This window comes from Equus quagga, chromosome 2 (genome assembly GCF_021613505.1).
Source record: "Equus quagga isolate Etosha38 chromosome 2, UCLA_HA_Equagga_1.0, whole genome shotgun sequence".
NCBI classification, from domain to species: domain Eukaryota; kingdom Metazoa; phylum Chordata; class Mammalia; order Perissodactyla; family Equidae; genus Equus; species Equus quagga.
In genome coordinates, this window is record NC_060268.1 from 166,578,355 (window position 1) to 166,598,605 (window position 20,251).

The window sequence follows — 20,251 nt, forward strand, 5'->3', positions numbered from 1 at the left end:
CTCTCCTCTGGGGACCTCTGTCCCCTGTCACTTACTTTGTCTGCATTTTGCCCAGGAGCTCGAGTGCTGAGCTCACTCTCCTCTCTAGATGGAAGCAGTGTCTCTTATTTTGTCTGATGCTTTATTACATGGCATTGGGTTTTATGAAGTGATTTTCACCATCCACTCTTTGGGGGAGAAACAAAACTTGTCTTAATGTCAACAACAGGCTTCTCCTCCTGTTTCTTGTCCGTGGCTTGGAGCCCTGGAAGATTCTTTTACCGATCAATGCTCCCTGACTGAGCTCTCCCATGGACGTCATCCGTGGTGAAAGAGCTCTCTGTGTATGTGGGTTGAGATCCATTCAATTATTGCTGATTGCCAACTTCCCGTGCGGACGGTATTGTGGGGATTTAGAGTTAAATGAGATGGAATCGTTCTCAGAACTTGTTTTACTCTCATCTCTTTAAACATGTGCTTGCTGGGTGCTCTTTGCCACGTGGATGAGGAAAAATGAACAGAGACTGTTGAGCTTGACTCCCACGTGTTCATCATGGCCCCCACCCGTCTCCCTCTGGGTCCCGCTGCCCTTCGCTGGCAGCATTAGGCTGTGTTCCTCCTGGGAGCTGAAACCGGCATTAGTGCCAGTGCCTCTCAATGGCACGTTTGCTGTGCTCCGAGCCCTTGTCGCTCACAGATGGGCACGCTCAGGGTCTTAACTGCTGGGACCTTTGCGTTTGTCCTCAGCGTGTGTGCGGTGGGGAAGCCTTTCTTCTGGAGCTGAAAGGAAGAGGATGAGAAAGTTAATGCTCTCCCACAGGCTCGCCGCTCCCCCCACCTGACCTCGAGGTGGAGCTTTCCAGCAGCAGGCAAGCTCTACAGCCTCCACACGTACAACCATCTCATTTCAGGACAGCTGCTCTCCTGGTTTTGGGTCAGAAGTTCTCAGAGTTCATCTCCAGCTTCTACCTGCAACAGATCCAATTCTTTGAGTAATCTAGAATGGTACCACAGAGAGGAATTCAGCTCGTCTATAGATATCATATCCCCACTAGACATTTTGGGTCATAGTAGGGCCTTCATGTACAGCTGTGCAGGGCGTGCAGTGCACAACTCTAGGATGTGCCGTTTACGCTGTAGTCTGTGTGCATAGTGCCCTCTGGAGTTGTGCAGGGTGAAATGTCCACAAAGGTACAAGGTCGACTTTGTGATAGCTTCAAAAGAAGGCTGCAGTTGACTTGCCTGAGAGTCAGTCAGACCAAATATTGCCTGAGGCTTTCTGTGAAGTGCTTTCTAGGTTTCCGAAGGTCCACGAGGCACTTGAAATGACTAGCTCGTTCAGAAGGATTTTGGTCTGATAGGGGAACTCCTGCAAAGACTTGAGAGAAAGTTTAGAGGTGATCTGAATTTGGGGCTCCAGGAGCTTTCTCTCTTATAAAGGGATGTGTCAGAGTCCCCTCTTGATGGCTATTACAGATGGGTGTGAACACACATGCACACACTCCTTCCTTTCGTGCCCCCAGGAAACAGTCTATGGAGCAAGAACCAGGTTGAAGTTTTTATGGATTTGATTGTGGTGGAAACTTGTCAGTATTTTTTTTAACTGACTTGACATAGGAGCTTCTATAAATTACTTTGGGTCGTTGTAAAGTCCAAAAGGTTCTTCTAGAGAAAGTTTTCTGAACTAACCTCGTGCCTCTTTCACATTGCTACTTTTCCAACCACGTGGTGACAGAAGCCTTTCCATCGCTACCTTTGCACAATAGAATTGAGTAAAGCAGTCACATTGAGGTTGTCGGACTTGGCGCTTTCTGGAGCACAAGAGAAAACATTTTGGTCCCATAGTGCAGTCTCTAACCCCTGTCATTGTATTAGAACATTATTTCCTTTCCAGGTCTTCTAATTAGGTAAAGGAGGTAAATCCTAGATCATCTGCTCATCTTGAGTTTTTTCCCCTTTCCCCCATGTGTTAGGTCTTTTCTTTCGTTACATTTAAAGAGAGAATGGGGTGGCCACCTCCTGGGGATGCATCTCCATCTTCCCTAAACAGTATTTATCAAGTTTCTTGTCCTCTTCTGATTGAAACACAGTCCCTGGCCTCGAGAAGCCTGTAGTCTAAATGCTAATTTTCTCCATCATGAACATCTCAGTCATGTAGCCTAAACTGACGGCTTGCCATGGGGAGCGGAATTTCCAGCTGCCTTTCAGAATATGTCGCAGGAGGTTGGAATAAGGGAAGCCGTGTTAAAGGTGACCGAGAGGCCCTCAGGTGTGTAGATGAAGTCGAAGCATTTCTCTACCCAGTTGAGTTTTTTCTTTGGGCTCCTACATAAACTGAAACCAGATCCCCTGCCCGTCCTATGATGGCCAGGTGGCACTTTGCTCCTTACGTAGGAAGGGCACATACTTGAAGATGGGGTGCCCAGCCTCATGAGAAGGGAGGTGAACTTTCTTTTTTTAAAAATTATGTATCAAGGAACATAAAATGTTTCAACCAGAAACACTGAACTGAAGGCCAGAACAACTTTCTTGAGTGATCCAGGTCCCAAGATCTGAGTGAAAGGGGGGCTTTCTCTAAAACAGTTGGCCCTCAGCCCTTGGATCGAGCTAAAACTCTGTGGCATCTCCGCCCCGAGGTTCTCCCTACAGGGCCTCTGGATTCTCAGGTTTTCTACCTACCACTGACCTTTTCTCTTCTGGAGCTGACATCAGCATACCAAGAGAACCTTTAGGCAAAGGCAGAGTTTAGCTATTCTGAAATAAATAGATGTGTAAGACCGTTCCTTTTGTTGGTGACATTTCATAGGTACCAGGCAGCTAACTCGTGGATAGACCAGCCCTGATGAGGTGAGGGACAGCTTGCTTCCGACCTGGAATGAGGCAGTCACCTGCACGATTCCTCTCTGTTCCCATTCCACATGCACAGCCCCCAGCAGACTGAAGATAGCAGGAGAATGTGAATGACTCCATGTAGTTCATCACCCATAGTCAATTCACAAGCTTCCTCAGAGGGCCGGGCGCCAAATACATAGGCAGCATAACCTGGTGGGTATGGGCTGTGGAGCCAAGAACGCCCGTGTTCCCATCCTGGCCCCGCCATCTGCTGGCTGTGTTATCTCAGGAAAGTTATGTGACTCAGTTTCCTTACCTGTAAAGCTGGAATGGTGATAATACCTGATGTGTAGGATTGCGTGAGGATAAATGAATGAGTACATAGCACACTTAGAATCATGCCTGACTTATTGTATGTGCTCAATAAATGTTAGCTGTTATTCCTAGGAGGATTATAATCATTATGTCAGAGGAGAATGGAGAGACGGTCTCCTTTGGTGGATGTCCACTCAGCAGTTTCAAAAGGAGCTCAGATGATTTCTGATTCTATTTTGCCTCTTTTGTTTTTTGGTCCTCTTCTGTCTTTTGAAACCAAAGCTCACACTACAGCTCTAAGAGAAGCCCCTACGAAAGCTTTCATTTTTTGATTCCAAATGAGGACCTTTTGGCCTTAATAAGGAAGAGATTTGCGTGGGGCCAGGCGGCGAACTACACGCAGCCATCCCAGTGTTCATTTGCCCTGTGGCAGAGGGCTCTCGGGCCACTTCCAGCCCTGTCTCTCCACACCTGCCTGAATCTTCCTCGTGCGGTTCTTGCTCTGATGGAATCAGATGCTTGGGGTCAGGTGTAAGGATGGACAAAGATGCGCGGGCACAGAGGAATTTCCTGCCCTCCTGCTGCTGATCCTTCTCCTCTCCTGCCGGGCACGGGTCCCTCCAGCCGGAGCACCACTGACAGGCCTTTGGATTAAAGCGGGGTGGGCTGGAAAACACGCAAGGAGCCGGTGTGGATGGAGAGAGCCCTGTGCTTCCTTCCTCCTGCTTCCTCCTCTCCAGGTGAGCCCAGATCTGTTTCTCGAAATAATTCCCTGTGTTTCCTCTGTTCATTCAGGGCAAGAAGAAGAAGAGGAAAAGGGACAAGCAGCCCGGAGAGACCAATGGTAAGTTAGGATAATCAGGCTGGAGGCAGGCGGCTTTGATGCTAGGCTTCTATCTCAGGGGGGGAGGCAGGAGAAATTCAAGGCCAGGACATTGGGGGGGAACCCATCTTAGGCAGCCTTTTGTTTATGCCTTTTAATTAATTGCTTCATGACCGCCCTTTTAAAGCTAGTAACATTCATTGTTGCATGAAAAGCACATTGTAATTCTAGTGGAATGTGTTTTTAAATAACTGCAGAGCCTGTAACTCGAGCGGTAGGCATGGCTGTGGGGGAATTATCCAGTCTGCTTATTGTGTATGTGTCTAAGGAGGGCCCAGGAGGGGCTAGGGGAGCAGGAGGGGTGTGTGTGAGTGTTTGATATTAACTGGGCTGTTCCTGAATGTTCCAATGCATGCCTTTACAGTGGTAAATTGCACCCAATTTAAATTAAGGAGGTTTGTCATTCTCTAGAAGAAATTAGAAATACTGCATAGGCAATCTCAGAGGTCCCCTGGAGAAGGCCAGGTTTTACCAACAACAACAAAAACATTTTGAAGGCTTTGTATAATTTGTTCTTTTTTTTCAGAACACAGCGAATGTTTCCTAAATCCTTGCCTTTCACTTCCTCCGATTACAGGTGCTAATGTCATTTTGAGTCGTTAAAATAGTTGATAAACTGTTTTTTAATTTTTCTTGCCATTAGAGTTTTATTAACCTTGAACACGTATGACATTTGAACAGTCTTTAAAATGACCATCTACACGGTTTCGTATGTTTCGGTAGATTTTTTTTTTTTTTTCCGTTGCTTTGGTTGTTTTTTGAATTTAATTTAACTTCTGCTTTGTTTATTTATTTATTTTTCCCATAACAGTTGTTTAAGCAGTAATGACAGTGCTTTAGAGTTGAACTAACTGTGCAAATTGAATATGCAGTATTTCTTTAAAAGAGACTGGTAAAAAAAAAAATTTTTTTAAACGCAAAATGGAAGGAATTCAGTAATAAACCTCCTTAATCTAATGGCATTTTTTTCATCGCTCCCACTAAGTTTTCTCACGCAAGCATGCATCCGCAGTATGATTATTTTTTCCTTCGCTTTTTTTTATTTTAGTTTTTTTCTTCCTTTTGCTTTTCTGCTCATAATTTGCAAATCCACTAGCATTCACTGACTGAACCTGCTTAAACGCCGCTGTGAGCTTCTGACCCCTCCTAACAGCTCATTCACAGCCTGTTGACCTTTTCCTGTTCCTCTCTTAATATTAATAAAAATAGATTTAAAAAAAAAGATGAACATTCCAAAAGCTGCAATATCCCAGTCCCACAACCCTTTTCTTTCTTTATTTCTTTCTGTTTTGTTTCGTTTTGTTCTGTTTTTATTTGTAGTTTTTTTTCTTTTTTAAACTGTTGGACTCTGAGAAGAAAAGAAAGCATGTGACAAACTTAATTCCCTCCTTCTCTTTAGTTTCTTCTTTAAGAAAAACAAATTGAGAGAGAGAGAAAAAAAAGGGAAAGCAGAACCAAAAGAGGAAAAATGCTATTTAAAAGTTAGTTCTTCTGTATCGAACTTCCCGTTATCAGCTCAAACCGAATCTGAGAGACAGTCCATAAAAAAGGGATACTGCAGCTTTATTTGCAACAGCTAATTTCACAAGTTGAATAAGAATGTGATTTTTTACTTTTTTTTTTTAATTAAAGTTAAAAATCGAAAGTCAATATTTTGTAATTAGTAACCAGGTCATTGATTTATTCCCTTTTTTATTTTTATTTTTTTCTTATTTGTATCTTTCTCTTTTCCCCCCTCCCTCCCTCCCTCCTTTCCTCCCTCTCTCTCTCTTTCTCTCTCTCCCCCTCTTTCTCTCTCTCTCCCTCTCTCCCACCTCCTCCTCCTCCTCCTCCTCCTCCTCCTCCTCCGCTCGCTTCTCTCTTGAACTCATTCAGACCTGAGCGCTCCTAAGAAATGCCGAGCGCGCTTTGGCCTTGATCAACAGAATAACTGGTGCGGCCCTTGCAGGTGTGTATAGATTTCCCAGATTCGCTGTGCTGGTTTGCAGCTGGTCTCTTTGGTCCTTTCCCCCTTCTCTGGCCTGTTGCTTTGTAGATCTGTGTGTGGACTTAGGAGACACGAGGGCGCGGGACACTGCTCTGTGAGGGATGTGCTTGTTCTCCCTGCTGCTGCTAGCCAAAATGCCACTGTAAAACAGCATCATTTGTGCCTCCTCGGGTCAGCGACAGCAAACCCCAGCACGTCCCCTCCCAGGGAACGTTGCCTGCCAGCCCCCTTCCTCATGCCAGCCCAGGATGGGGCTCAGTGACATCCATCGTAATCCTGGCCTAGGTAGAAGCAAATAGCGTCACCTTTTCCCCTCCTCTTCTCTCTCTATTTTTGTTTATTTTTCCTTGTTGTTTTTTGGTTTCCGGTTGTTGTTTTGTTTTGTGTTTTATCGTTTTATTTTATTTTTTTCTTTTGACTCGTAGAAGTCCTTTCCTTTCATGTCCTTGGTGAGGGAAGACAATCAAATAGAACCGAGGTGCTAGAGAAGACAAGTCAGCTGTAGCTGAGATTTCACATCCAACTGAGCACGACCCACCATTGTGTTGTATTTTTTTTGTGTTTACCTTATGCTAACAGATGCAAATACTCCAAAGAAGTGTCGGGCACTGTTCGGGCTTGACCGACAGACTTTATGGTGCAAACCGTGCAGGTATATTACCACTGCGAGGCCTTTGGGAAAATCAGAGCATATCTGTCCTTCTGGTACCTTAGTGTGTCAATATATTTTGACCTCATTCCCATCTATTTCCCCACTGGCATCAATGACTAACGACCTTCCCTCTTCAAAATTTCCTTTCTAATTTTATGCCGTGTCCTCTCCCCATTTTCTCTTTCTCTTTTTCCCCCTGCTCTTAGAAATATCCCTGGTGGTGGGACCTAGACCACAACCCTGACAGATCAGGATGGGCACTTATCCTTTTGCTTTGAAAGCCAGCATCCTGGAACTGGCCTGGCCCTATGTGTACTTCCGGGGCACATAGGCTGAGCCTAGAGAGCCCCCACGTGCAGAGGTTTGAATGAGCTAAAATTGGCAGCAATGGCATTCCCTTGCACTTGGAGTCAAGACACTTGGAGAAGTGCTCCGGGGCAGGCTTTTTTTAGTTTTGTTTTCTTTTTCTGTTTTATGTTTAAAAAACACCTCTTTGTACAGAGGAGCTCGGCTAGCTGACATTGTTTTACAGTGCTGAAAAGAAGCGTGGCATTGAACGGCATGCACCAGCGAAAGGGCTGCAAGCAGTGCGTCATGCGGTCACATGCTGCAGTGCTGGTAGCCTGCAGAATGAAAAATCTGTATATATTTAGCGAGAGGGAGCATTGGTTCCAAAATGAACTCGGAAGAGTCCAAATTAAACACCCGTGTTCCACCTGCAGGTTTCCATCCAACCTGTAATTTCAGGGAAGGTGTAGGTACTTCCTTCTTGGTGGAGGGATACCAGCTAGTTCCTGTCTCATTTCCTTTCCTTTAATGACCACCTTTGGTTAAATTTGTTGTTTCTTTGTTCTGATACAAGCAGTCTTTGAATTTGGAATATTATGATGGTAGGTATCTCAACACCCCCAACATGCTTCCCTGTTCGTAGTGCCTCCCTTGTCACGTGTCCCTCTCTCCATGCCTTTGCCATGTGTTCCGTCTTTAGAGAGTAGATCAGATGTCCATCCCATCACGTGCATGTCCACGAGTCTCCTGTGTCTCTCCCCAACCCTGATGCCTTCCGAGAGATTGGTGACATGCCTCAGCATCGACCAGACGCTTAGGGGAGAGAGGGCCTGTGAGTGTAGATTGAGAGGGAGCTCCGCTGATGGGCCTCTGCCCACTGAGTGAGGATCCGGGGCCTTAGGTGGACACCCCGCAGGAGAGGGGTTCTCCAGTCATTCTGTGAGATGGCAGTGATCACAGCTGTGACAGATGTCCTGTCCACACAGTCCTGAGGTCTTCTCTCTGCAACAGAGAAGAGTATCATGATAGAGCTGAGGAAGGATCGTAGGTACTTCATTACGGCCAGCTTGGCAGACAGGAACTCTGCTTCCCTCTCCAGGCAGGGAATTGGTGGCATCATTTTATTTGCGCTGGGTAGGAAGATAACTAGCTGCAGAATCCTGTCCAGTGACGCCCTGCCATGGCGAAGGGTTAGCCGACCGCAGGGTCCACTCCTGAGCAGGTCTGTCACGATCTGTAGAAGCAGACGCCTGACCCCATGGTGTGTACCTCGTAAGACGGCTTGTTGCCTGTTTGTGCATTTTATTCACTGGGGGTGAGTGGTGGTTTAGCGCTCCCTTTTTTGTTTCGAAAGCAGTTGCTGGCAGTTAGACTTGCTATTTTTTCCTGAAAGTGATCATTACTGACGTTAATTTGGGCAGACGTTTCCCTTCTCAGACACAGCCTGCACCTTGCTTAAAGCCAGGGTGCAGTATCTTCCTCAGAGACGAGAACTTTCATTACGATTTTACGAACAAACAAAACCCTCAACCTTTGTAGCTGCTTCATAAACATGATTTTCTGAGGTGCCGCTTTGAGGGGCCAGCTGTCAGTGTGGCAGCACTGCAGTCTCTCCTCATTCCTCAGCGCCCTTCCCACCTCGGCACCGTTAGAGTTTTCCTGGTGGCCTTTTTTCTTCTGTTGGGGATGTTTTTTCATATCCTAAAAGCTTTAGCAGGTGCATTTCTGCTCTTTTAAGGGTGTAATTCCAAAACAAGATCAGAAGGACCCTTAGTTTCCTTTCAGAATAAATCCATGAGAAGCTAAAAATGGATTTTGAAGAAGAGGCCACTCCTTGATTGGGGATGGAGCCTAGGTTGGGGAGGGTAAGCTGGTGGATTTTGTCCCTTTTTCCCTCAACTTTTCCTCTTAACTTGGCCAGGATCTGGCTTGATGCTAAATCAATAGGACAAAATGTGCTTTAAAAAAGAAAAGTTGCAAAACGAGGCATTTTCTGGCTCATTAGAAATGCGTGTGTGTTCCCACTGCTCTTTGCTCAACTACCTATTAGAAGGAGCGTCACTCTGTCATTCATAGTCTTCATGTCCCTGTTCAAAATGCTCCTACTCATCCCCACGACATGGAAACTTCCGTGTCACAAGGAGGGGGGGAAGGGTGAGGGGAGCATCAGAAAGGCTCCCAGCCAATCAGGGCTCCTTGTTCGCCACGCAGGGTTTCTAATTTTATTTGACATTTGAGGACATTTTAACAAGATTCTGTTTTGAGCCCACCAAGTTGCTTTTCCCATCTTTTCACTCTGCCCTAATATAGCATGGAATGCTGCTTGATGTCATTCCCCTGTTTCCTGTTGTTTTTCCCTCTCTCTCTGCCTTTCCTCTCCTTTCTCCCATTTGTCTCTCTTGCTTTCTCAGTTTTGCTTATGCCCCCCCATCCCTACCCTCTACCTTCTCCCATTTTTAAAATGCATGGACATCTTAGTTTTTTGAGCATGTTTTGATCTGCAGGCTAAGGTGGTTTAAAACTCTGAGAGGCTTAATTATTTATGTTGGGTTTCTGGGATGGGCGCAGAATCCCCAGTCTATCCCAGAGGAGAAAAAGGAACCTTGTCAAATTAAAGCTGAAGGGGGCTGCCCTCGCTCCCCTAGAGTTCCTTCTGACCCAGAGGGGGCACAGGTAGACCCTGAGGCCACCAGCCTGATGGGTCTCAGCCTCTGGGAGGCAGGAAAGACCCAGCATGTTCCCTCCCTCCCCTCCCCTCCTCTCATCCCTCCTGCCATCTTGCTGAGTCCACACCCCACGCACTGAGGGGCATGATCAGACAGCTCTGGGGCACAGACCCAAGAGGAGCTCATTACACCCCCTTCCTTTCAAAGGCCAATGACATCTGATGGTAGTTGCCTTCAACCAGGCAGCAGTGGAAAGCTGGCCAGTGCTTACACACTTGTTTTTAGACGGAGTGGTATCAGCCACAGTTCTGACTGGATTCTCCTTAGATCAGCATATACCCTGTGTCTGCATTATTTTTATAGGATAAGGGGTTTTGTCCCGAGGATCACCTTTCCAACCAAATATTACCCCATCGGTCTGGGATTAACAGTAGGAGAAGCTTTGAGGTCACATGCTCAATGTCTTGCATTGATTTCCCCCCCTTTGATGATAAGCAAGAGAGGCTCTGAAATTCTCATCCCTGTTTCTTACACAAACAGGAAATGGAGAGGGGAGGTTCTGCTTTTGGTGCAGGGCAACATTAGTCTTTCTGGTTTAAACACTAATCACGATAACCCAAACCCCAGAAGGTTCCATGCTGCGATTCCCTGGCACTTCTTCTTCGTCGGCACCTCCTTGTGACATGCTGTGCCCTCCATTTCCTGGCCTCGGCATGTTGATAAAGGGCAGGACGCCTCCATCCCATCCTCACCGTCTCTCCTTCTAGCCTTCTAACTATGGGGTGGGGGAGGGGAAGACCCCAAATCTTAAAAAAAAAAAAAAAATCAAGTTTGAATCATAATTTAATCCACAACCTGCAGGCCATACAACCAGTTATTCTTGTTCCTTTGGATCATTTTCTGTTTTTCTTATTCTTCCCCCTCCCCCACCTTTGTTGATCCTCTTCTACCTGTTTTTGGTGGTTTTTTGGTTTTTTTATTTTTGGTTTTTGTTTTGTTTTTTACTTTATTTTGTTTTATTTTTGTTTCTCCCCTCCTCTCACCTGATTCTGACCTCTCTTGATTTGGTGTGGTTCTTAACAGACAAGCCCGAAGGCTCTCTGGGCACCAGCAGCCTGGTGGTGGTGTGGTGCGGTGTTAAAACCTTTAAGGCTCTTGCTAGCGCTGTCTTCAGCTCTGTGGGCTCCACAGTCAGCATTTTGAGTGTTTCACATTGACATGAGGCGCCTGGGGGAGGAGCTCTGTCTTTCTCTTTTACACAAACACACACACAACAATTGGGGAGGGGGTGGGAATGGAGGGGGGCAGGATCTGATGGGAAAGTCAGGGTATGTCCAAGCCAAAAGAGAAATAAGCTTTTCAGTTCATCTCAATTTGGATGTAGCCACTTTGTGGCAAATCGATGCCACAGTCTACAGGTGGCATCCTTTAGTCTGCTCCCTTTGTATTTGCGCAGGGCTGGGGTCGTGGGCGGCTAGTGGGGGCAGGGGAAGCAGGTAGGTAGGGAGCTCGCTCTCTCACACAGATGGTTTGCCAGAGCAGGCGTAGGTGCGGGCAGTAGTCAAGTGAGCCTAGCACCCCAGCGGAACTGTAATGTCCTCTGGCTGCTGGGTGTGCCGTCTGCGTGGGGCATCCGTTAGGTGACTTCAACGTGGCTCTGAGCAGTAGATAACTCTCTCCCTTGGCATCTTTGCCCTTTATTCACAGATAACTCTCTCCCCCTGTTTCTAGGAGAAAAAAAAAGTGCGTTCGCTACATACAAGGTGAAGGCAGCTGCCTCAGTCCACCCTCTTCAGATGGAAGCTTACTAGACTCGCCTCCTCCCTCCCCCAGCCTGCTCGGCTCCCCTCCCCAAGACGCCAAGTCACAGACTGAGCAGACCCAGCCTCTCTCACTGTCCCTGAAGCCCGACCCCCTGGCCCACCTCTCCATGATGCCTCCGCCGCCCGCCCTCCTGCTTGCCGAGGCCGCCCACGGCAAGGCCCCTACCCTCTGTCCCAACGGGGCCCTGGACCTGCCGCCTGCCGCTTTGCAGCCGTCCATCATGTCCTCCTCGTCGATTGCACAGCCGTCAACATCTTCCTTACATTCCCACAACTCACTGGCTGGGAGCCACCCCCAGCCACTGTCCCTCGTAACCAAGTCTTTAGAATAGCTTTAGCTTCTGAGCCCCGCCCGGTTTGTGAGTGTTTCATTTGGCTTTTTCTTTCTTGTCCCCCCTTCGCAAGGTTTCGTTTTGTACTCTTTTAATTTTGTGCCATGTGGCTACATTAGTTGATGTTTATCGAGTTCATTGGTCAATATTTGACCCATTCTTATTTCAATTCCTCCTTTTAAATATGTAGATGAGAGAAGAACCTCATGATTCTACCAAAATTTTTATCAACAGCTGTTTAAAGTCTTTGTAGCGTTTAAAATATATATATATATACATAACTGTTATGTAGTTCGGATAGCTTAGTTTTAAAAGACTGATTAAAAAACAAAAAGAAAAAAAAAAGCGATTTTGAAGCAGCCCTCCAGAAGGAGTTGGTTCTGTATTATTTGTATTAAATACGAGCTTGCGAACCAATCATTTTACATCTGGTTTTTAAACCATAATAAGGGCACAAGGAATGCAGTGCCATGACTTTTTCTGTTTTTTTTTTTTTTTTCTGTGTGAAACAACTTTTATTGTGATGTTACTTGTTATTGTTTAAATGTACAGAAACAAAGGGTTAAAATGTGTTAATATACCTTGTTCCATGGTGTTGTTCTTTTGGGGGGAGGGGATGCTAATCACCAATTAATGGAATCACAACGCTGTTGGACCAGTAGTATTTATTGCTTTAGAGATTGCTCGTCGAAGCTGTACGTCGTCCCTTTTAAAATATGTTTTCCTTTTTCTTGAAACTGTATAAAGTTTTTTTCCCCTTAGCGTAAGCATCTTATATATAATAACTCATTTGTACAAGGTTTTTAAGTTTATATATAAAATGTGTATATATATTTTTTCGTTTCCCTTTTTGACTTTGTTTTTTTTTTTTTGCGCTGTATGAAACCCAGATGCCGCCAAATGGACGTTAATAGTTGCATTCAAGAATCAGTAGCATTAACAAAAGTTGCTTTAAAAGCCATTATGTAAAACAAGACTTGAAAATTAGTGAGGGAATCTTAGCGACGCTGTATGAGCGACAGTGGGAACCATCCTGTTTCCTCTTTGGACTCGCAGTCGAATGCCCTGCACCCTTAGGTAACATGGACTGACTGTGTGCAAAACTTTATGTGCCAAAATTCTCAATGACTTTAGCTTTCTCCCTCTTTTTGATGCTGTAATTTTTGTTCATCCTGTTTTGCTGTGATGTTACATAGGTAGATTTGTATGTAGTTTTATTGTCACCTATAACAAGATGTGTTTGGTAGCAGATTGTCCAGAAAGCATTTTAAACGAAGAGGTATAAACCCTTAAGGGCCAAATTTCTGTATATTAGATTACTCTTCAAGGAAAAAAACCAGCTGCCGCTTTTATGTACACGTATGACATACAAGTAGGTAGCAAACTTTAAAAATAAAAAAAACCTAGGCATGTTGATGTTGCAAAATGCTGTATAAAGCTGAAACCTGTTCCTTCAGTGCCATTGTAGTTGACATGAAGCGATTGTAAAACTGTCTCCGATTTTTCTCTGGTTTATTAAAATGCTAACTATAACATTTTTTGTGAATACTTTGAATGTTTCCTAACAGTTGTGATGTTACTGTTCCGTTTTATGCTCTTATTCCAATTTCATTTTTAATGGTTTGGAAGCCATTTTTGTAATGAATAAATGTTCATGCTGTACAGTATCTGTAGCATGCTGTTCTGGATTAATAAAAGCAACTTAGTATGTGCAGACCAAGGCTTGTTTCTATGATTTGGATTTCCTCTCTGGGGACACTGGGTCCGCCTTCACCAAGCGAAACTCACTCCCAGGCTCGACCTTGAGACCTCATGGTTGGTATGGGTGGTGGGTGGTGTTGGATACTGAAAAGTGGTCCTGAACTCTTTTGAGGGTCCTGAACTCATTCCCCACCCCCCGCCCTCATTCTTAATGCCTGTTTGGTGTACTTTGTGTACTTGGTTAGTTCCATCTCTGAAAGCAAAGCACTGTTACAGAGCAAATGTCACTCTTCTGGCTGTGAAAGTCATTCTGATTCATCCTCGTTGTCGCTCTTACAGTGTCAGGTGGAAAGGATTTAATTCTGATTAATGAGACTTCATTCACCAGGAGTAGATTTAAGAAACCACATCCTTACCATTTAAGGATCCCTGATAGGAAAGCATCCTAACTTCTTTCTAAGAGTTGCACACAAGGAGAGATGCCAGGGTGTCGAGTTGAAACCCTTTCTCTGGCAGAGAGCAACTGTTGAACAAGAAGCTTTTCCGAACATTGGATCAAGGCAATTCGCTTAGAGGTTTGTATGGAGGAGTCTTGTCTGTGGGACCCAAGTTCTCTGGCTCTGCCCTGGCAAGGATGCAAGTTCATCACTATCACCAGCCAGGGGCCACCATAAAGATCTTCCTGAGGTTTCCACTGCATCTCTTTCTCAGGCTGACTAGGATGGTGGTGTGCACGTTGCTCCATTTATCCAGGACAACCAACCCTTCAAAGGACGTGATTTCAATGGGCACAGAATCTGTTTATGTCACTGCCGTTGTTACTTAGGGTTACACATTGTTGTCATCAAGGACTTTAAAGTCCCCAGAAACTCTGCTTTGCTCAAACTAGTTTTTGTTCTGTAAAATCCCGGCATTTTGTTTCTGCTTTGCTTTGCATTCCCAGGGAGGAGTGGCTCTGGCTGTCCTTCCTCATTTTATTTTGCACACTTGGGCCCAGAGTGACATTTGAAAACACAAATAATATCTTTGTTCTTGGCAGTGTGCCAAGCCGTCAATGGACAGTCTCTCATTTCATACTAACATTTCCACCTGAGGTAAATATTCTCCCCTCCACCCTCAGCTTGATTTTCTAAAACTGGATTTAGAAACAGAGTTTGTGTCTTGTCCAAGGCTACACAGCATATAGGGTGGTGGAGCTGGGATTTAAGTTCAGATCTGACTCCAAACCCCTGCTCCTAACACCAAGTTATGCCTCCTTGCATAATAAAGATGATCCTTCTCCAGAACACTGACGTGACAGGCCGTCTGAAGCTTTCCTTGTTTGTTCCGCCGCCTCCTCTGCCCTCATACTCACTCACCTTCCCCTTGGGCCATATGAGAGAACTAAGCTACCTAAAAGCATTTTACTCTTCGGCTTTCAAAGATGCAGTTTCCCTCTGCTCTGCTCCTGTGGCCCCTCTGCCGACTTCCTGCCTGGATACCTCCCCCTCATCCTTCAGGTCTCAGCGTTAACATCAGCACAGACAAGGGTGGTGATGTCTCCTGAGCTCCTCCAGCTTCTTGTCTTTCCCGCCCTGTAACCCCCTCACCCACCATCACATCAATGGATGTGGCCTAGTTAGGCCACTCTAAGCACCAGTGTTTCTCAAACTCACCACTATTGACATTTTGGGCTGGGTTATTCTTTGTTGGGGGTCTATCCTATGCCATGTAGGATGTTAGTATCCCTGGCTTCTACCCACTAGATGCCGGTTGCACCCTCCCCCACACCAGTCATGACAACCAGAAATGTCTCCAGACATTGTTGAATGTCCCCAGGGGAACAAAATCACCCCACAGTTGAGAACCATTGGTCTACAGAGCCCTCCAAGAGGACGGGGTTGTGACTTTTGTGTTCACAGCTATACTAGTGTCCTGGTTTGTTGCCTGGCACACAGAGGGCTCCATATATATTTGTTGAAGAAGGGAACAATTGAGGTTGGCCAACTCAGCATCTGTATTTTGGGAAGCAGGAGAATAGAAACTTTCCATAGTGCTTCCAGATTTTGTGTTCTCATTCCCGGGTGTCAGTTACTTCCTTCATTCTTTCCACCATGCTGGAATGTAACTCACTACCCTTGCTACAAAGGCAAAAGAAAGCCAGGTGGGAGTGAAGTTGGTCCCTCTGCCATCAGCTAACCCAAGAGCAGAGGATCTCTTTCTAAAATTCAAAATAGAGATCCCCTAGCCACACGCTTGCTGCCCTACGACGTTTGAGTGATACTTTAGGGATCTTCTTTGCACCCTAATATGGAGCCTCTTTTCCCCCCAGTCTTGTCTTATTCATGACAGTCCAGGTTTCGGTGTCTCAAATGGCAGGCCAGCCCCTTGCCCTTCGACCCTGCTCGCTACATCTGTTTAGTTTCGTCCTACCTCAAGAGTTCATCTTCAAACTGAGCATCCTTTAATTTCATCTGTGAAAAGTGGATCTGTGGATTTTTTGTTACTAAGAGACCCTGAGACAACAACTAGGAGCCCATAACTCTCAATCTCTGAGCCACATCGTTCCTGACCTCTGATGGGACCCAGCCAAATAAGTTTGCATATTAGGAGAGTGTATTAGTTTCCTGTGGCTGCTGTAAGAGATTCACACAAACTTGGTGGCTTCAAAAACAACTCTCACAGTCCGGAGGCTGGACGTTTGGCATCCAGGTGTCAGCAGGGCATGCTCCCTCCAGAGGTTCTGGAGCCTCATCTGCCACGTGCCTCTTCCAGCTTCTGGTGGCTGCCTGCACTCCTGGCTGTTCCTCGTCTTGTAGCCGCATCACTCAAATCCCTGCCTTCGTCTTCACATCGCTGCCTCCTTTCTTTCTGTCCTGAAACGCCCTCTGCCTCTTCTCCTATAAGGATACATGTAATTGTATTTAGGGCCCACCTGGATAAGCCACTTCTTTCTAGACCCTTAACTTACTCACGTCTTTTGCCATATAAAGTTAATCCAGGTTCTAGGATGAGGATGTGGACATAGATTTTAGGGGGCCATCCTTCAGCCCCCTATAGAGGCATTTGCTAGTTCTGGGACAACTGCAGAATCTTTGCACAGAACCCTCCAGAATGAGCAGTTGTTCCACTGCTGGTGGTGGTTTTGGACAAGCGCATGCAGAAAACGATCATTGGAGCAGATCGTTTTCCATTTCAGATAATGGAAGTTTCACTTTTTATGCTGATGATATGGACGTACATAGAGTCAGAAGGGCTTTTCATCCACATTCAGGATTTGAAGAAAGGAAGCACCTGGGAGCAGTGGAATGAATCTGAGGTTGGAGAATCCTCCATCCGACTCCCTCACTGTGTGTCCTGGGGTGATTCCTTCATTTCCCTGAACCTCTGTTTCTTCAGCTAAAAAGTGGTGACAATAGTACTCATTTTGACATTCTTATGAGGGCTAGAATGCAGAGTACCTGGCATAGTAAATCATAATGTTTATTATTATCATAAAAACAGAAGGCCGATCATAACTGTTTGTTTTCCTTATTTCTCTTTGGGATTCTGCTAGTCTGGCTCTTCAAGCCCAGGTTAGAGAATCATAGCAATCTAGACGTGGAAGGCACATCCTCATCGTAGAGTCGGCCATGGCCCTGGAACGCTGTGACTCACCCACAGTCCTTCATCTTACCTGACACTTAGCCCTGTGAAAATTTCTTCCACTTTTGGGGAGCCGCAGCTCTGGCTGGGGTGCTTTCTGTGGTATGGAAATATGTTTCTAATTAAAGCCCTTTGGAAGGAAACTAAGGAATAGCCTAAATGTCTCTTATGAATGATGCCTCAAGGCAAGTGCCAGAAACCAGGGAATCACTAATAAACAGGGCCATCGATTTGATTTCCTAAAGGATTCTCATCTGGAGTTGGCTTCTTCATCACCCATTTCAGGTCTGGTCCAGCATCCCCAGGCATGTGGCAATGGCAGAGCCCTACGTGAATCCTGGCATGGGTCCACTGAGCAGCACTGGTGAATTCTGGCTCTGGAGCTTGGGGTTTTTAAAAGCTGGCATTTTGTGAGGACACTTGATGGCAGCTGTGAGTACGCACATTGATTCATTCATTCATACAACAACTATATCTTGAGCACCTGTTTGCACCAGGTACTATTCTGGGCACTGGCACATGGGTCTGGACGAAGTCAGCTTGGTCTCCATTTTTCCCTCTGAGCTCAGTCCTATACCATCTTACAGGACAGAGTCTTTAAGGGAAGGGGCCACCAACGTTTCTGAGGCCCGCACAAGTTGCTCACCTGGAAAATGGCTTTATACAAGGATAACGACAAGAGGGTGTGCTAAAAACTCTACCTGTTTCTCATTTAATCCTCACGGGGATGGAAATTGCTTCTATGTCCATTTTACAAATGTGGAAAGGGAGGCTTCGAGAGGCGAAGTGGCTTTCTCAAAGGCGCATATCCGGGAAGCAGTGAGCCTAGGATTTGAACACAGGCAGCCTGAGGCAGGAGCCTGCACAGCTAACTACTATGCTCCTTGTAAGGACACAGACCACTTGAGGAGCTGCAGAGAGGTGGAAAGTCGAGCTAAGTCGATACATGGCCTGAGAGAGGCTCTGGCTAGGAGACCACCAGGTACTCTCTCTCCCTATCTGTGTGCAGGAGTTTTTTTTCTCATTCTGGTTTCTGTAAATGTAATAACAATGAAGACCGTTGATAACTACGTGGGTTGAGCTCTTTTGGTCTCAGTGCTGGAAATTGTAGCATCCTAGAATTGGAAGAAAATTAGAAGTATATGCATTATAATGTCGTCTATACAAATTATCTATGTTTCTCAGATTGTGGGTTGCAACCCATTGACAGATCAGGAAATCACTTTAGTGGATCAAGCCCAGCATTTTAAAAACATAAAATGGAATGAAATAGAAAATAGAACGTATTGCTTTGCACTTTCTTATATTTCAGTTAAGTGAGGTCTCCTGTGTTAGAGTAGGCTAGACCATGTGCAATAACAAACCAACCCTAAAATACCAATACCTTAACACAGTAGATTTACTTCTCAGCCATCTCAGTGACATCTTCCAGCCCCATGGATGAGGGAGAGGATGGAAGATCACCAGGATGTTTTATAGACAAGTGATGAAATCACTTCTGCCCATGTTCCATTGAGTAGAATTCAGTTATGAGGCCAACCTAACTACAAAGGAGGCTGCGAGAGTCTGGCCCCGTGGGGCAGCAGTTAAGTGCGCACGTTCTGCTTCGACGGCCCGGGGTTCGCTGGTTCGGATCCAGGGTGCGGACATAGCACCATTTGGCACGCCATGGTGTGGTAGGCGTCCCACATATAAAGGAGAGGAAGATGGGCATGGATGTTAGCTCAGGGCCAGTCTTCCTCAGCAAAAAGAGGAGGATTGGCAGCAGTTAGCTCAGGGCTAATCTTCCTAAAAAAAAGGAGGCTGAGAAATGTTGGGAAGCACACAGATATGGATGAGCTCTAATAATCGAGCTCACATCTTCCTTACTTTCCCTATTTTTATCATAGCACTCCTTTATCACCTTCATAACTTCCTTACATATATCACACACACAAATTTGAAGTTATGTGCTTATTTATTTGTTTCTCTATTGTGAACCGTCCCTTCTCTCTAGACCAGGGCTGTCAAACTATAGCCTGTGGGCCAAACCAGGTGCCTGACCTGTTTTTGTAGGGCTGTGAGTTAGAACCAATTTTACATTTGTAAAGAGTTGCAAAAGAAGGAGGAAAAGGACAAAAAAGAGAAGAAGAATTTTCTGCAACAGAAACTGTTTCTGGCCCATAAAGCCTAAAATATTTATCATCTGGCTTTTTACAGAAACAGTTTGCCAACCCCTGCTCTAGAAGGTAAACTTCTGGAGGACAAAGCTATTGTCTCTTTGCTTCCCGTTCTGTCCACGGAACTTAGAACAGAGTCTGATTCCTGGTAAGTGCTCAATAAATATTGTCAATGAGCGAATGAAACTTTTTTTTAAAGAGTGTCTCTTGATGAGCAAAAGTTTTTCATTTTAATCAATTCTAATTTATCAATCTTTTATTTTATTGGTAGTGCATTTAAATCCCACTTATTTTGTCATTCCAAATTTATGAACAAATTCTCTTCTCTTTTTTTCTAGAAGTTTTATTGTTTTACCTTTCACATTTAGGTCTATAATCTACCTGGAATTGATCTTGGTGTATGATATGGGGCAGGGGTCAACATTCACTTTTTTGTATGTGGATATCCAGTTGACCTAGCATAATTCAAATGACAGTATGATTGTGGATCTGTTTCTTGACACTCTGTTCTATTGATCTTTTTTAACTTTGCTGCCAATGCCACATTGTTTTAATTACTATATCTTTGTAATAAGTCTTGCTATCTGGCATATAATTCCTTCAGCTTTGTTTTCCATCAAGATTATCACGACTTTCTTGGCCCTTTGCATCTCTCTAAAAATTTTAGAATTAGCTTGTCAATTTATACCTACACACACAAACACACAACCTGTTGGACTTTTTATTATGATTGTGGTGCATCAGTTGTGCAGTTTGGGGAGAAATGACATCTTATCAATATTGAGTCTTCTAATCCATGAACATGGTCTATCCTTCCATTTATTTGTGTAGTCCTTAATTTCCCTCTATAAAGTTGTACTCATTTGCTAGGGCCACCATAAGGAAAGATCACAGATGGGATGGCTTAAACAGCAGAAGTGGATTTTCTCACAGTTCTGGAGACCAGATGTCTAAGATCAACATGTTGGAGGTTTGGTTTCTTCTCAGGCCTCTCTTCTTTGCCTGCGATG

The 20,251-nt window shown here is 45.1% G+C and overlaps 1 protein-coding gene across 33 annotated transcripts in view; it reads left to right on the forward strand.

The window, feature by feature from the left end:
- TCF7L2 (transcription factor 7 like 2) overlaps nt 1-13,471 on the forward strand; it is a 194,524-nt gene extending 181,053 nt beyond the window's left edge. For 11 of the 33 annotated variants that reach the window (XM_046653542.1, XM_046653545.1, XM_046653544.1 and 8 more), the window contains 4 exons: nt 3,922-3,970; nt 4,536-4,586; nt 5,885-5,957; nt 11,334-13,471. In XM_046653542.1, the coding sequence (XP_046509498.1) occupies nt 3,922-3,970; nt 4,536-4,586; nt 5,885-5,957; nt 11,334-11,757 (597 nt within the window). In that variant the 3' untranslated portion in view covers nt 11,758-13,471. Of the gene's footprint in view, nt 1-3,921; nt 3,975-4,535; nt 4,587-5,884; nt 5,958-6,575; nt 6,649-10,036; nt 10,042-11,333 lie in introns of those variants that run through there. The other 22 variants (XM_046653567.1, XM_046653568.1, XM_046653570.1 and 19 more) reach the window with 7 other exon arrangements.
- The last annotated feature ends 6,780 nt before the right edge of the window (nt 13,472-20,251 follow it).